This window comes from Engystomops pustulosus, chromosome 11, assembly GCF_040894005.1.
Source record: "Engystomops pustulosus chromosome 11, aEngPut4.maternal, whole genome shotgun sequence".
NCBI lineage: Eukaryota > Metazoa > Chordata > Amphibia > Anura > Leptodactylidae > Engystomops > Engystomops pustulosus.
The window spans coordinates 30,383,116-30,399,216 of NC_092421.1; the positions used below are offsets into that span (position 1 = coordinate 30,383,116).

Genomic DNA, 16,101 nt, shown 5'->3' on the forward strand with positions numbered 1-16,101 from the left:
ACTCTTTGGGCCCCTTGGTACCAATTGAGCATCGTTGCAACGCCACAACCTACCTGAGTATTGTTGCTGACCATGTCCATCCCTTTATGACCACAATGTACCCAACATCTGATGGCTACTTTCAGCAGGATAATGCGCCATGTCATAAAGCTGGAATCATCTCAGACTGGTTTCTTGAACATGACAATGAGTTCACTGTACTCAAATGGCCTCCACAGTCACCAGATCTCAATCCAATAGAGCATCTTTGGGATGTGGTGGAACGGGAGATTCGCATCATGGATGTGCAGCCGACAAATCTGCGGCAACTGTGTGATGCCATCATGTCAATATGGAGCAAAATCTCTGAGGAATGCTTGCAGCACCTTGTTGAATCTATGCCACGAAGAATTGAGGCAGTTCTGAAGGCAAAAGGGGGTCCAACCCGTTACTAGCATGGTGTACCTAATAAAGTGGCCGGTGAGTGTACATCCCCCATAGACGGCAATGGGCGCACATCGCCCAACGAGAGCGGTACAGTGCAGCACCGTACTGCTCCATACCCTGTGAAAAGATAGGACATGTCCTATCTTTTCTCGGCATATGGCGCCGTGCGCCATGTTCCTCTATGGAGAGGGGCAGGGTGAGCAGCGCTCCCCTCCTCCTCTCCCCTGCGCCGCCGTGTGCCCACTGTGCTACAGTACGGCGGGCAACAGCGGTGTGAATGTAGCCTTATAAAGAGATCTTCATCACATTTTTCTCACCACAAAACTAAATGATCCAAACCAGGTGAACTTTCTAACAAGAGCATGCCCAGAAAGAGATCATTCATTACGATAGCTCCATCTGCCTGAGCCCATAAAAGTGTCACTGGAATGATAGAAAAAAAGCATTTCAAGAACTCGGAGACTGACATTTGGAGGCTTACATCTTTTCTGAAAAATACCTGCTTTTTATAAGAAATCAGAATCAAGCGTGATAAACCAGTGACACTTATAAAGTCTCACAGATCCTGGCGCAGTGATTGTTGCAACAATTTTTTATTTTGCCTCTCCATGCTACAGATTTATAGACTGTTAATTGTGTCTGGATCTATGAGTAAATGTCCCTGGTTTATCATGTATGATTTTGATGGCAGTTTTCCTCTAGGGGGTTCTCTGTGTAATATAGTAGCCTCTTATTGTGGTGTTGGAGCAGGTCCATTCTCCTCACCACAGCATGTGCAAGAATTACCCCTAGCAGTAAGATTTTCCTTGCATCCATCCTCTATATCACAGAGAGCATTAGGCAAAACAGTGAGCAGGACAAGGTTATACACATTATATAAACACAAACCGTAAAACAGTGATGGTCAACCTTTTGGAGACAGAGTGCCCAAAGTACAACCAAAACCCATTTATATGTCGCAAAGTGCCAACATGAGAATTTAAGAAGTAACTTATTAATCCCTGCGTCATGAGTTCACCAATACAATAGAAAGATGGAGAAATTTGGATTTTAGCTTCCCTCCAGGGTTCCCTGAAGAGGAAGAATCAGGGTTCCCAGAGCAGGAGCTCCAACAATAATCTGTCTCTAACCACACCTGCTTGTTCCTGCTGTAACCCTGGCATCCAAGGATGTCACTTTAAAATGGCAAGTCCTGGGCTGTATTGGACTACAGGAGGAAGCGAAGGAAGCCTTGAGTCCTATCTGGCAAACTGTGTTGGGGTGAAAGACTGGGTGCCCACAGAAAGGGCTCGGAGTGCCACCTCTGGCACCCGTGCCATAGGTTCGCCACCACTGCCGTAAAATATTAAGGTCTGTGCTATACATTGTATCAGCTCACCAACCAGGTTTGTTGGTCATATACACCAAAAATAATTTTGGGTGGGGTTACAATTATAAAATATACAGTTCTGGCTTACCGTATTTTTCGGGCTATAAGGCACCCAAAAAATCCTTTGATTTTCTCAGAAATCAAAAGGTGCGCCTCATGGTCCAGTGCGCCTTATATATGAACCATACTTACAGACAACAGCTGCCTTGAACTGTGCACAGGTCTGCCACCTGCTGGTCATTCATCCTTATAAACATGAACCTAGACGTTTTAGTAGGCATTTATTGATGGCCACTTTCAGAGATGCATTTACTATACAAATAAAACAGGTCAGGGGAAACTTTATCCTGATCTTTTGCCACACAAGATGAATAGGCTTTGGACATATGCTCCTGATGTAAATTGATGCAGATGATGTTTTCTGCTTTATGCCTTTTACTAAATTGATTCCGTTGCACTCTCTCCCATGTATCCATCTGCCATATTCCTCCACAAAGCAGGATCAGGGACATATGGCTTCCTGCATAAATATCATTTGAATCTGTTTCTTCCCTGTGCATTATTTTGCCTATCAAGTACAACACATTCCCTTCCAGCCCTGAGAAGAGAAGATGTAACAATGCATGTATTCCATTAGAGAGACATTATGGAGATGCTGCCTGCTGATGGCTGAGTATCTATTGCCTGGCTAGTACTGGAACGTCGGAGATGTGATGCTCAACTAAATTACGGCAGAAGTGTTACTTTCACATCGCAAGCGCACGTAGGAGAATGTAAATGATGAATTATCACAAAAACCGAAAGTGAACTGCTTAGAAACATTCAACTTATCCCGTCATTTATAAATCTCAGATAGAAAAGGTCACAGAGACTGGACAGGATATGCTTTCTGTACTAAAAATCTATAAAGCTGACGGCGTAATATCATTTCACAATAGACTGAACACAGAAGATGGGTAATACTGACACCTGTCCCGTAGAAATCATAACCAGAATACCTTATTTCTCCAAAAATAAGACTGGGTCTCACGCAGGCAGTCCCCGGGTTATGTATAAGGTTGTGTACAATGGTTCTTACGTTGAATTTGTATGTAAATCAGGGCGGTTATATTTTGGGAGTGTAACTCCAGGCAAAGAATTTTATTTACCCCGTGACAATATAATTTTTAGAATTTTGGGCTGTTATAGGAACAATAAAGATTCATTGCAAACGCCGTTGATAACGATTATAAATACCACTGCAGTCTGGGACTAAAATTTTATAAATTACCAGCATCTAGAGAGTTTCACAGGAGGTTACAGTAGGCAGAACAGTCTGTTTGTAAGTCGGGTTTTCAGGGGATGTCATATTCCATTACCAAAAAAAAATAAAAAAATCTAGTTATTCTCAAATAATCAAATCATCATCTTCTGGATCATCATCTTAACTCCTCCAAACAATGAATTATGTTGTGAATTTCTAGTGACTCCATATAGAATCAATACACACAATTTCTAATGTCTTCCAATGGTCCTTTCCTTATACGATCCCCTTTTTCCATGTCCATGTAGCTGCTTAAAACCATTGCATCTGTCAGCTGCCTGCTTCTATATGTTCCTTTCAGGTGACAGGCTGGAGAAGGGGACACTCCAAATACCGAAATCTTCAGAACCGTGGCACCTAGAAACACAGATCTGGTGCCCTTTTAAAGAGGACCCTTCAAAGGGGTTGTCGGAGACAGTATAATTGTGTCCCGCAATGCCATTGCTCCATGTAAACAAATGGGGGCGGAAGCGATTCATTTAGCTTGCAGCCAGCCGAGGTGCCCGGCCAAGTCCACACGACCCTCTTGTATAAACTTGGGAATAGGGACAAGTGGGTGTGAACGGCTGTCCCTGTTTGTTTACATGGGGCACAGACCAGAGTGATGGAACTGCAGGACATCAGGAGGTAAGTAAATGTTTAATTTTTTTAAGCAGCCCCCACTTGGCCACCATTGTTTATTTATACAGTCTCAGAGAGCTCCTTTAATGCTGTGTTTGTAGGTGGCACAGAAATGGAGATGTCCACTGTTAAAATTGCAGTCGTGTTTGAGAGCTGTATATGAAACAGTTTAACAGTAGATATTTTTGGTTCCTTACAAAATCAATCCTTGTGTGATATTAAAGGTGATATTCTCCTCTTTAACATCACCAACAAAAACAAGAGACACAATAGCACTCTGCACACCTAATAAAGTCACTAATAAGTCACCTTTATTAGTTCACAGCCACACTTATCACCAATGCTTGTTTTCAGCTTGATGACCAGCTTTATCACATTAATTGGTTATAACTTTGTAACACTTTAACATATCCAGGTGATTTTGTAGTATATAGTATGCCAGCCCCCTGTAGTATGTAGCCACCCAGCCCCCTGTGGTATATAGCCTCCCAGCCCCCTGTGGTATATAGCCTCCCAGCCCCCTGTGGTATATAGCCTCCCAGCCCCCTGTGGTATATAGCCTCCCAGCCCCCTGTGGTATATAGCCTCCCAGCCCCCTGTGGTATATAGCCTCCCAGCCCCCTGGAGTATATAGCCTCCCAGCCCCCTGTGGTATATAGCCTCCCAGCCCCCTGTGGTATATAGCCTCCCAGCCCCCTGTACTATATAGCCTCCCAGCCCCCTGTACTATATAGCCTCCCAGCCCCCTGTACTATATAGCCTCCCAGCCCCCTGTACTATATAGCCTCCCAGCCCCCTGTACTATATAGCCTCCCAGCCCCCTGTACTATATAGCCTCCCAGCCCCCTGTACTATATAGCCTCCCAGCCCCCTGTAATATATAGCCTCCCAGCCCCCTGTAATATATAGCCTCCCAGCCCCCTGTAATATATAGCCTCCCAGCCCCCTGTAATATATAGCCTCCCATCCCCCTGTAATATATAGCCTCCCAGGCCCCATTAATATATAGCCTCCCAGACCCCTGTAGTGTATAGCCTGCCAGCCCTGGTAGTATATAGCCTGCAGCCCTCCCCCTAGTATATAGCCTGCAGCCCCCCCAGCATATTGCCTGCAGCCCTCCCCCAGCATATTGCCTGCAGCCCTCCCCCAGCATAATGCCTGTAACAATTATGTCACGATGACTGCGACGGACCACCAGGACACGGAGCCGATGCTGGAGCCGAGATGGATAGAAGAGGACCTGCCAGGGGTGCGTCGGAAGGTGAGTACACATTTTGTTTTATTCTTCACTCGAGTATAAGCTGAGTTACTCGAGTATATACAGTATATTAACTATTCGAAGGTAGACACAAAGAAAATCCTTTTTGTTTTTGGAATTTTAATACTTTTTTGTCCGCTCACCGTAACATAAAATGTTTTTTTTATACTATGGTTCACTACAATTATGGTGAGATCACCCAGCCCCCTGTGGTATATAGCCTCCCAGCCCCCTGTGGTATATAGCCTCCCAGCCCCCTGTGGTATATAGCCTCCCAGCCCCCTGTGGTATATAGCCTCCCAGCCCCCTGTGGTATATAGCCTCCCAGCCCCCTGTGGTATATAGCCTCCCAGCCCCCTGTGGTATATAGCCTCCCAGCCCCCTGTGGTATATAGCCTCCCAGCCCCCTGTGGTATATAGCCTCCCAGCCCCCTGTGGTATATAGCCTCCCAGCCCCCTGTAGTATATAGCCTCCCAGCCCCCTGTAGTATATAGCCTGCAGCCCTCCCCCTAGTATATAGCCTGCAGCCCTCCCCCAGCATAATGCCAATAACAATGTCACGATGACTGCGACGGACCACCAGGACACGGAGCCGATGCTGGAGCCGAGATGGATAGAAGAGGACCTGCCAGGGGTGCGTCGGAAGGTGAGTACACATTTTGTTTTATTCTTCACTCGAGTATAAGCTGAGTTACTTGAGTATATACAGTATATTAACTATTCGAAGGTAGACACAAAGAAAATCCTTTTTGTTTTTGGAATTTTAATACTTTTTTGTCCGCTCACCGTAACATAAAAATTTGTTATTTTTATTCTGTGGTTCACTACAATTATGGTGAGATCTCATTTATACGGTTTGTTTTATCTTTGCCCAATTGTACGAAACAAAAACTATAAGAGGAGAAATTCTAATTTTTTTCGCCTGCCGAGTGCAAGCCTGGATGATGGAGATGGGTTGATCTCTAGGGACAGGTCCAGGTACACCAGTCCTCCAACCAGAGGCCTATACTCATAATGTCCCACACTTTCCTACACAGGTGTGGGACACCGCAGAAATATACATGTTTATCCCTCATCACGGCAGGCTCAGGGACAGGAAACCAACTGAAGCAGGAGAGGAGTCGTCTCTTTTTATGCTCAGGTTTCCTGTCCCTGTGGGCGGATCTGGTGGTGCCGTCATGAGAAAGTGGAAAAAAATCCATAGAAATAGTATGCTTTGCACAGACTTAAGAAAGTTTATAAAAACACAAAGAGAAGAAGTAGGTTTTTCTTAATAAATTATATTGCAAGTTTGACTTATCTCCTGAACTATTCACTTTTTTTTAGTTTCAACAAAGTTGAAAACAAAAAAGTGCATTAAACACATTAAACACAAATTCATTATAAGTCAGTTTTGTTGGGTACATAGGCAATTAGAGCATCATAATAAACAGTGAAACAAAAGGGACATAAAAGATAAGAAAACAAGGGAATAGGGGGGAGTTCCAAAGGGGGAAGAGGTGTATGTGAAAATGTGCAGTAGCATTGGTATTGCACTAGTCATTGTTGTAATTATAGGTGGTGAAGGTTCACTTTACCTCAAAAAGGACCGTTATGGAGATAATGTTAGAGCTCTCTCAAGCGTGGGAGATCTCTGCGAGGTAATCCAAGGTGCCCATATTCCTTTGAATAGTGCAAAGGTATCCGTCCTGGTCGGCACTATCCTATCAAACAGCATCAATAGGTTAATCCTGTTTTTTACTGCTGTAAAGGACAGCTCCGGTAATTTCCATTTTGCTGCTATATGGATTCTAGTCGCTAGTGCTATAAATCGAATCAGGAGATGTGTCTTATTCTTGACCTTCCCAGGCTTGTCTACTATTCGCTTTTATTTAAATAAACCTCTTGGCGCTGAACCGGCATCGGGAAACATAGGCAGCCGGCTGTAACTAATAGGCGACACCGCCTGTTTAGCCCGTTAAATGCTGCGGTCAGCCCAACCGTGGCATTTAACCTTCCTTTCAGGGGTCTTTCCCCAACAATCGCCGCCCCCCTGTGCCGTCTTCAGGGGGCGCCGTTCAGTATTGCAGAATATTGTCTTGAACAAGCAATCACATGACTGCTTGTTCATGTCCCATGGTGGAAATAGTAAAAAAAAGTTAAAAAAAAAATGTTTTCATAAAAAAATAAAGTAATAAAACAATAAAAATGCCCCTCAAGCCCGACAATATAGAGACGTATAATGCAAAAAGTCTAAATCATAACAAAAACCTCACATATTTAGTATCACCGCATCCCTAACAACCCGTAGAATAAAAGTAAATAATTGTTGAACCCACACGATGAACGCCGTCAAAAGAAACTGTTAAAAACCCACCAAAAATTATGATTTTTACTTATTGAATTCCACAAAAAATGCAATAAAAACTAAACAAACACATGTACTCCAGAATAATACTGTTGCAGTATTACAAGTACAACATGTCCCGCAAAAAGCAATCCATCAACCAGCTCCGTAGCCAAAAAATTTAGAATGTTATGCCACTTAAAGACAGCAATGCAAAAATGATAGATTTTTCCCCACTTTTGTATTTGGCAAATTTAGTAAAACGTAAGAAAAAAATATTCATATATGGTATCCTTATACAATCCTTATTCACCCCTGCTAATGAGAATGTGTGATACTCATCGGAACAGTAGCTGAGCACTGTGTCTTGACACCAGGGCGTTTGCTCAGTACTTTCCACTCATGAAATCCAGTGACGGTGTCGGCCTCCATAAACCATAAGTGACCATAAGTGGCCTAGGACTTTGAAAGGAGGCAGAACCTACTACCCCCAGAAACCCCAAGGGTTGTTATTGGTACAAACTCACTCATAGGGAACAGGATTTGTGATTTAGAATGGTGAATAGCGACTTCACTATTAAGTCGTATTTTGTGTTCTGGCTGTCCGTTGCAAAGGTTACCTTTCATTTTATAGTTTCCTTGTAGAAGCCACTGCAGGGAAAATGTAAATCCTGACACCTCTTACCACAAATGCCTATATAAACTCCACAAACTACCGTATTTTTGGGCCTATAAGGCGCACTGGACTATAAGGCGCACCTCTAATAAATGCCTGCTAAGACATCTAGGTTCATATATAAGGCGCACTGGAGTATAAGGCGCAGGATCAAATGCAGTACCTAAAAATGACCAGCAGGTGGCAGACCTGTGCACAGTGTTCAAGCCAGCTACACTTCCCGGGAAACTTGTCTTCAGCATGTCAGAGCGCTCCGATCTCAGAGGTATGGGCTGCTGGGGGTTAATGCAGGGTGATGCAACAAGGGTTAAGCGGTCTCCCTCTGCCCCTCCTTCCCTCCTCAGCCAGGGTGTTATTCTCTTTCCCCTGTTACACGGCTATCAGGTATGGGGGATTGTTTGATGATGATGATTGCCTCGTGGTCGGTACTATGGCAGCTCCGGTCTCTCCGTGCTAGGGGAGGGCAGGATGGGCACAATGTTAGTTGTGGTGCCAGGGCACTTCAGGAGCTAGGAACCCTGTATACTGTGTGGGAAGGTGCAGGAAATTTCTGGGGATGGAGCTAATTAACACTGGTAAATGTACAGTACATCTTGTGTGTAGTACATTTCTGTATAAGTTCATATATAAATACGGTAATGCGAATTGACGATACCTTGTCATCTGTTCATTGAAATATTTCTGCAAGTCTTGATTAAAGGAGGAGTTTTTTAAAAATAGGCTTAAAATGGACAGTTCACCATGACCCGTGTGGTGCAATGCAATGAGACTCGCCCCACTGTAACTATGCATGGGAAGAAGGAAAAATCCCAGCAATGATATATTGATCAGCTATCCATTGCACTAAATAACACTGTATACAGGGGGTTCTGCAGCTCAATCATCCCAATATATTATATATCCAGCACTGCAGATGAATAAGTCACAAGTCCTGAGTACAGTCTATGCTGAGGAATTGTAGACTTATGACAATAAGATGTGACGATGAAAGAGAAGCTTCACATTCAGAGGAGAGTTAGTAGTAAGGGTGATTTGCTCTCCTACCTTGGAGCATTTGGACAAGACTTCTTCTTTGAACTGTAAGAACCTTTCCTGAATCTCTGGATAGTTGAGAGCAAAGGACAAGAAATGGGTGAAAGGCTGCTTCTTTCTAAATGTCTCCGCTAACAGTTCAATGCGAGTCCTTGCGGAAATAACTCCATTGCGATTCTGTCCTGTAATTACTGAAATAAAATAATCGGTGTCAGAAATATCTCAGACCGGTGTACGTGTACTTACAGTGCATCTTATAAACTGTGGCTTAGTTCTATCCACGATGAACATGGCAAGCAAATTATTGTTTAGGGTAGATAAACCTGTGTGTGGGCAAAATAGATTTATACCAAGAAGATTGCAGCATATGCTTATGTATGTTCCTTTCACACGAACGTATGAAAACTGAGGTTTATACAGATAGCATAAGGCCCCATTCATTTAAAAGGGCAGTACAGGCAGTCCCTGGGTTACGTAGGTTTGTTCTTAAGTTGAATTTGTATGCAAGTCAGAACTGTATATTTTATAATTGTAACACCAGACAATTTTTTTTTTGTCTCTGTGACAATTGGATTTTAAAAATGTTGGATTGTCATAAGATCCAACATTAACTATAACGCTTAAATGCAGATACCTGTAATAACTGTTAGAGCGGCTTATAGTAGGGCTCATCTTTAAGTCGGGGGACCGCCTGTACTGCCATCCATTTACATGGCCGTATTGTCCGTACCATACCATAAGTGAGTCATATAAAAATATAGAGCAATTCCTATTTTCTCCAGTATTTCCATTCCGTATGGCCCATAGAAGTCTACGGGAACATATAAAATATGGGCGGCATACGTACTGCATATGGTTGTGCTCCCGTATAGGCGTACGGTATCCAGAAACATTGGGAGGTGCATTCTGTCAGCCAATAGTCAGCCATCCATCATTTGCCAAATATGGTAACGTATGTGCACATACAGATGAAAATCTTCACAAATATACGGATTCATACAGCGCAGAAATAAAGAACTGGAGAAATCACACATTTGTTAGGTTGTTCTGCAAGGTTGAGAAGAGACTGTGCTCTATTGTCTATGGTACCTGAACATAGGGCAGCCACAGAGGTACAAGAACATATGGCCATTCAGGGATGTATACATAAGGGGAGAACATGGAGATACTATATTGTGAAGTATGAATTTTATATAGGACTACAGGGATTTCATATCCGCATGGTGACAAGGTAAATGTCAGAATGAACGCGTGACAGTTCTATGCATTATTCACCACCTGTTATGTACATAGCACAAATACACAGCACATAGACCAGAGAGCCAATTATTCCAAACATGCCTGTGGAGTGTGGGTGGAAGCCGGACTAGCCACAGGAAAGCTAGGAAAGCTGGGAAGCCAAGGGAACACAGGGAGAGTATTCACTAATCCATATATATTTTGTGCTGGCAAGAAATAAACCCATGGCCTCCCACGCGGCTTTTAATGTGTAAGGTCACAGACCGCCTGCTCCCACTACTTGCTTTCAGCGAGTGCACATAAAAAACAGTACAAGTCCCAGACACAGAATTTTTTTATTTCTACCCCCAGTGTTTCATGTCTACGATGTAAAGTTGAACAGGGCTGAGAAGGAAAACAGATTATTAAACGTATGTTATTATTGTATGTTAAAACTTTTGCTTATTTTCAGGATCCAATCCCCACTTAGAAGTCCAGACCCTCTAATACACTTTGTACCTCCCTCCAATTAATACTAGATGTGAGTTTTCGCTGCCCAGGATGATGCAGCCATCCCTAGTTCTCATGTTTTAACAAAGTTGAATTACGGCTTCCATACACTGGAGACAATCACATCTTGATTTATGTATAAGGTCAATGTATACAGCAAGAAACATATACAGCATATTGGCTGAGTGTGTACACAGACAGATGGAGGTACCCTTTTTTGAACAGTATTCGTATAGTGATCAATAAAACAAACATCATAACAATAACAACATAAAATTCCTTTATGCATTATATATATTATATATATATTTACATATATATTTACAAACACACCACTTCTTTAACACAACTATATAACACATAACAAGGCATAACTTTCCCTTACAAATCTATTGAACAATGGGGCACATTTACTTACCCAGTCCTGTCGCGATCCCTACTGTGCGTTGACCGACATTCATGGTCTCTGCCGCGATTCATAGAGATCCTGCATTAATAGATTTCCTGCATGTGCCGCTTCCCTGATCAGATCAGACGGAGTTCACCATCTTCTTCCTGGTGCATGTAAGTGCATTGTCTTGCGACACAATTTAAATGTTAAATCCCGCGCTCAGTCGGAATCTGTTGTATCGTCTAACGGTAAGCCCCCCCGCCCATCCCCGATTTCTGTTGCTTGAAATCCACCGCCGAAATCTGATAGTGTGAGTCACAATCCCCTTCTAAATGCTTGTCCCAGCACCGCAATCCCTGAAAACCTCGGAAAACCTTACGGAAATGCCGCCCCGGGACCCTTAGTAAATAAGCCCCATTATGTTCATTGAAATAAGTATGCAAATTATACCATGGTAATTAATGTCTAATTAGGCAGAAGGTAAGAACCAAATTATTATTTAACTGCTGACACAAGAAATTTTGTTACTTTGTAAAACACAAGATTTATTTTTTAAAGGGGTGTCATTCACCAGAAGTGGACAATGTGTGACTTGTCTACAACAGGATTAAAACAAATCCAAGGAAACTTTCTGTAACTCTGATCGTTCACGCTGCACTGCAATTGCTGGAATAATAAGCCCCCCTGAATCATTTATTACAAACAATAGTAGAAGGGAGATTGCTTCCTAATTGAATCATTTCTTTCCCCCTGTGATTAAATATGCAACATTTTTGCTTGCGTTGTACATTTTTACAGCTTTATCTAAATTTAAACAATTTCTTCTAGTTTCAGAGATGCAACCGATCGCATAAAATATTACTAGTCATAAATTGAAAAGTAGTTTTAATTGCTTTTTATGTAACAGAATGTCATTGGACTCATCTACAGCCACCAAAAGATAATATGTGCATAAATCTGCCAATGTCAGAGGCATTAATATTAATGGCCTACCCTTAAAGGAGTTTTTCCATGAAAGAAAGTTATCAAATTTTAATCTCCTAGTGATGTTTATACAATCAAGATTATTTATAAATAGTTACTTTGCCATTTTACTTTGTTTTATTGCTGTTTTTGGTCCGATCACTCGCTAGACGGGTCAGTGTCAGAACCATGATGCCTCTGTGCTATGACAAGCTGTGTGCCGATAATGTGCTTAGATTATAAGGCTACAGGTTTATATACACTTTTATTTTGCTTCTGAACATTTTAGTACCTGACACAGAAAAAGAGAGATGAGACAGATCAGAGATGAGATCCATGAGATGGGTATAAAACACAATTACACTACAGCTCTGTTAACTCATCTAATAAGTAAAACACAAAGACAGCTCTTCTATAAAGACCTTATCTGTCTGTGACTTGCAGAGCAAGACTATGCAGACTGCTGCTTGCTGGCAGGAAGTGCCTGTGACTGAGCTGGTCTTGTAATGCAGAGGGGAGGGGCAGGAGGCAGAGAGCAATGCAGCCATGCAGATAAGTAAAGCTATCCATGAGAAGAATCCGACCATAGTCAGGAGCTTTTTGGTCAGATCCAGCGACAACCAAATTTGTAAAAAAAAGGAGTGATCGATACTGGAATTATATCTCTGAACAGCTGTATTTTTGTTAACCCCTAATGCCAAAGCCACTTTTCACCTTCCTGACACGGCCCATTTTTTAAAATCTGCCCTGTGGTTATTATTTTGGAACACTTCAACATATCCAAGTGATTTTGAAATTGTTTTCTCGTTACATTTAGTACTTCATGTTAGTTTAAACATTTTGTTGGTATGTGCTGCATGTTTTTATGAAAAAAAAATGGATATTTGGAAAAAGTTTCGATTTTTGAAAATGAAAATGTTTTACTTCTTCCATACATAGTCATAACAGCAAAAAACTTGATAACTAACATTAACCGAATGTCTGCTTTAGGTCTCCATGGTTTTTTATGCATTTTCTCATTTTTGTTGTTATTGCATTTTCTCATTTTTGTTGTTATGGGGCTTTGAATTTAGGTGCGATTTCTCACATTTTCATAAAAAACACAAAATCATGCTTTTGCGGGACCTGCTCAGATTTCAAGTCACTTTAAGAAGCCTAAATAAAAGTAAAACCCCATAAATGACCCCAGTATAGAAACTACACCCCCATAACGTATGTAAAACAACTTTCATGAAGTTTGTTAACCTTTTAATAGGATGCAATTTTGAAATTAACATTTTTTTGGCTAAATGAATGTGTTTTTCAAAAAAATGTACAAATTCTCAGTGGATAAAATACCAAATCGCTCCAAAAAATTTGATACCTGAGTTTCTCCAGAGCGTAACAATGCCCCATATGTGGTGGTAAACCTGCTGTATGGGCACACGCCAGGCCATTGAGGGGGGAGCTGTGCCATTCAGAGCAGATTATGCATTGTCACTTTTTATTGGCTATACAATCTTATAAAAGCTTATTTTATGCAACATTAGATGCACTTTACAAATACTTCATTTTAGTTGGTCATTAGCTCATTGATGAGATTTTATTAACTCTTAAATGTATGTAGGAAAAAAAAAATGTTTGGGAGGTCGTACACTGTGCCATAAAAATAACATTGTCTTTGTTCTATCGATCACTACGATTAAGGTGATACCTCATTTATATAGTTTTTTTTACTGAAGAAAAACAGCTGCCTCTAAAGCTAGTAGGATCTTGTCGTGTATCAAAAGTGGTATGGACTCTCGTGATAGGGATGTAATATTACCCCTGTACAAGGCACTGGTTCGGCCTCACCTGGAATATGCTGTCCAGTTCTGGGCACCGGTCCATAAAAAGGATGCCCTGGAGCTGGAGAGGGTTCAACGTAGAGCCACAAAAATGATAAGGGGTATGGAGGGTCTTGGTTATGAGGAAAGATTAAATCAACTAGATTTATTTAGTCTGGAAAAGAGACGACTACGAGGGGACATGATTAATTTATTTAAATATATGAATGGTCCATATAAAAAATATGGTGGAAAGTTGTTTCAGATTAGATCAAATCAAAAGACGAGGGGGCACTGTCTCCGTCTGGAGAAAACAAGGTTTAATCACCGGAGGCGACAGGGCTTTTTTACTATAAGAACTGTCACTCTGTGGAATAGCCTGCCTCAGGCGCTGGTCACAGCAGGGACAGCAGAGAGCTTTAAGAAGGGTCTAGATGCCTTTTTACACCTAAATAACATTGATGGTTATGTTATATAGAATTGTTTCCCCTAAATCCCTTCCTCATCCAATCCCTTCCCTTCCTTGGTTGAACTTGATGGACAAGTGTCTTTTTTCAACCGTATAAACTATGAATACAGAGAAAATCTCACTTGCCATATAAACTCGAGTATAAGCCTAGTTTTTCAACACAAAAAATTGTGCAGGCTGTGACGGGATTGTAAAGGCACAGTGTCAGCCTATGCATACACATCAGTATTGTAGGGTATTATCATGAACAAGCAATCAGTTGATTGCTTGTTCATATCCCATGGTGGAAGTTAAAAAAAAATGTTATTCAATACAAACTAAATGAATGAAAAGAATGTCCAAAATCCCAATTAACACATAAAATTACCTATAATGTAAAAAAAGCTCAAATCATAACAAAAAAACCCACACGCATAGTATCACCCCATCTGTAACAATCCGTAAAATAAAAATAAATGATTGATTCCACAAGATGAACGATTAAAAAAAAAACTGTTAAAAACCAAAGAAAAACATATCTACTCCAGAATGATACTGTTGCAAAGTAATACATGTCACACAAAAAACAAACCATCAACCAGCTTCATAGATGTGTTATGCCACTTGGAAGACAGCGATGCAAAATCATTTTACCACGTTTTACTAAGTATGGTATCCCCCATAACCGTACTGACCCATAGAATAAAAATAAGATGTTTATTAGGTGAACACCAAGAAAAAAATTAAGTAAAAAGATCTATTACATAACGGATATTCTATTCTTCCACCCCCTAAAAAAGTTAATGTTGTTAAGTGGATACCAACCCAAAATGGTATCAATGGAAAATACATCTCATCCCGCTATACAAATGCCCACACATGGCCCCAGTAACGTAAAAGCTCCTTCCCTTCTGCGCCTTTCTGTGCGCCCATATAACAAGTAACATCCACATGTGGGTGGTCTCTGTACTCAGGAAATTGCATATGAAATTTTAATTTGGGTTTTCTCTTTATCTTTTGAAAATGTGTACATTTTAGGGCAAAATTTTTAGTTTTACCGACAAAATTTGACCATTCTAAATTTCATCTCCATTTTGTTTTAATTACTATGTGGCGCTCAAAGGGTTAAAATTCTTCGTAAAAGCAGTTTTTAATAGGTTGAAGAGCGAAAATGGGAATGAGTTCATAGGGGGAATTTAATATGATATATTTCAAACTCATTTAAATAAAATGTAGAAATTATAGAAAAATAATAAACTCTGTTCTATTTGTAAGATGTCTAACATCCTATAAGAATAATAGGACTTAAAAACGATAAAACATAGAATTGAGATATGGGAAATGTTAGTAACTAATTTGGGTTTTAAAACTATCAGTCTCAAAAGCAGATCATTTCAAATTTTGAAAATGACAAATTTCTGAAAAAGAAATTTGCAAATTTTTGTTTATTTCATAAACAAACACAAAACATATCAACAAAAATTTACATGAAGTACAATGTGTCATGAAACAAAAAATCATTTTGGCGAGTTAAAGTGTTCAAAAGTTACAACCATATTAAGCGACATTCCAAATTACAAAAAATTTCGACAATCCTTAAAGGGATTGTCCACTTTCAGAAAATAATTGTTATTGTTTAAGGAAAAGTTATCCAATTTGCCAATATACTTTTTTATTATCAATTTTTCGTGGTTTTCTATATCTCTGCTTGCTGTCCTGCTATAGGAAGTTTCTCCGTTTACTCCACTGAATAG

At 40.7% G+C, this 16,101-nt stretch overlaps 1 protein-coding gene across 7 annotated transcripts in view; it reads right to left on the reverse strand.

The window, feature by feature from the left end:
• Positions 1 to 16,101, reverse strand: part of ASCC1 (activating signal cointegrator 1 complex subunit 1) — a 146,645-nt gene that overhangs the window by 124,666 nt on the left and 5,878 nt on the right. For all 7 annotated transcript variants that reach the window (XM_072130804.1, XM_072130802.1, XM_072130803.1 and 4 more), the window contains exon 5: positions 9,025 to 9,203. In XM_072130804.1, the coding sequence (XP_071986905.1) occupies positions 9,025 to 9,203 (179 nt within the window). The remainder of the gene's footprint in view (positions 1 to 9,024; positions 9,204 to 16,101) is intronic.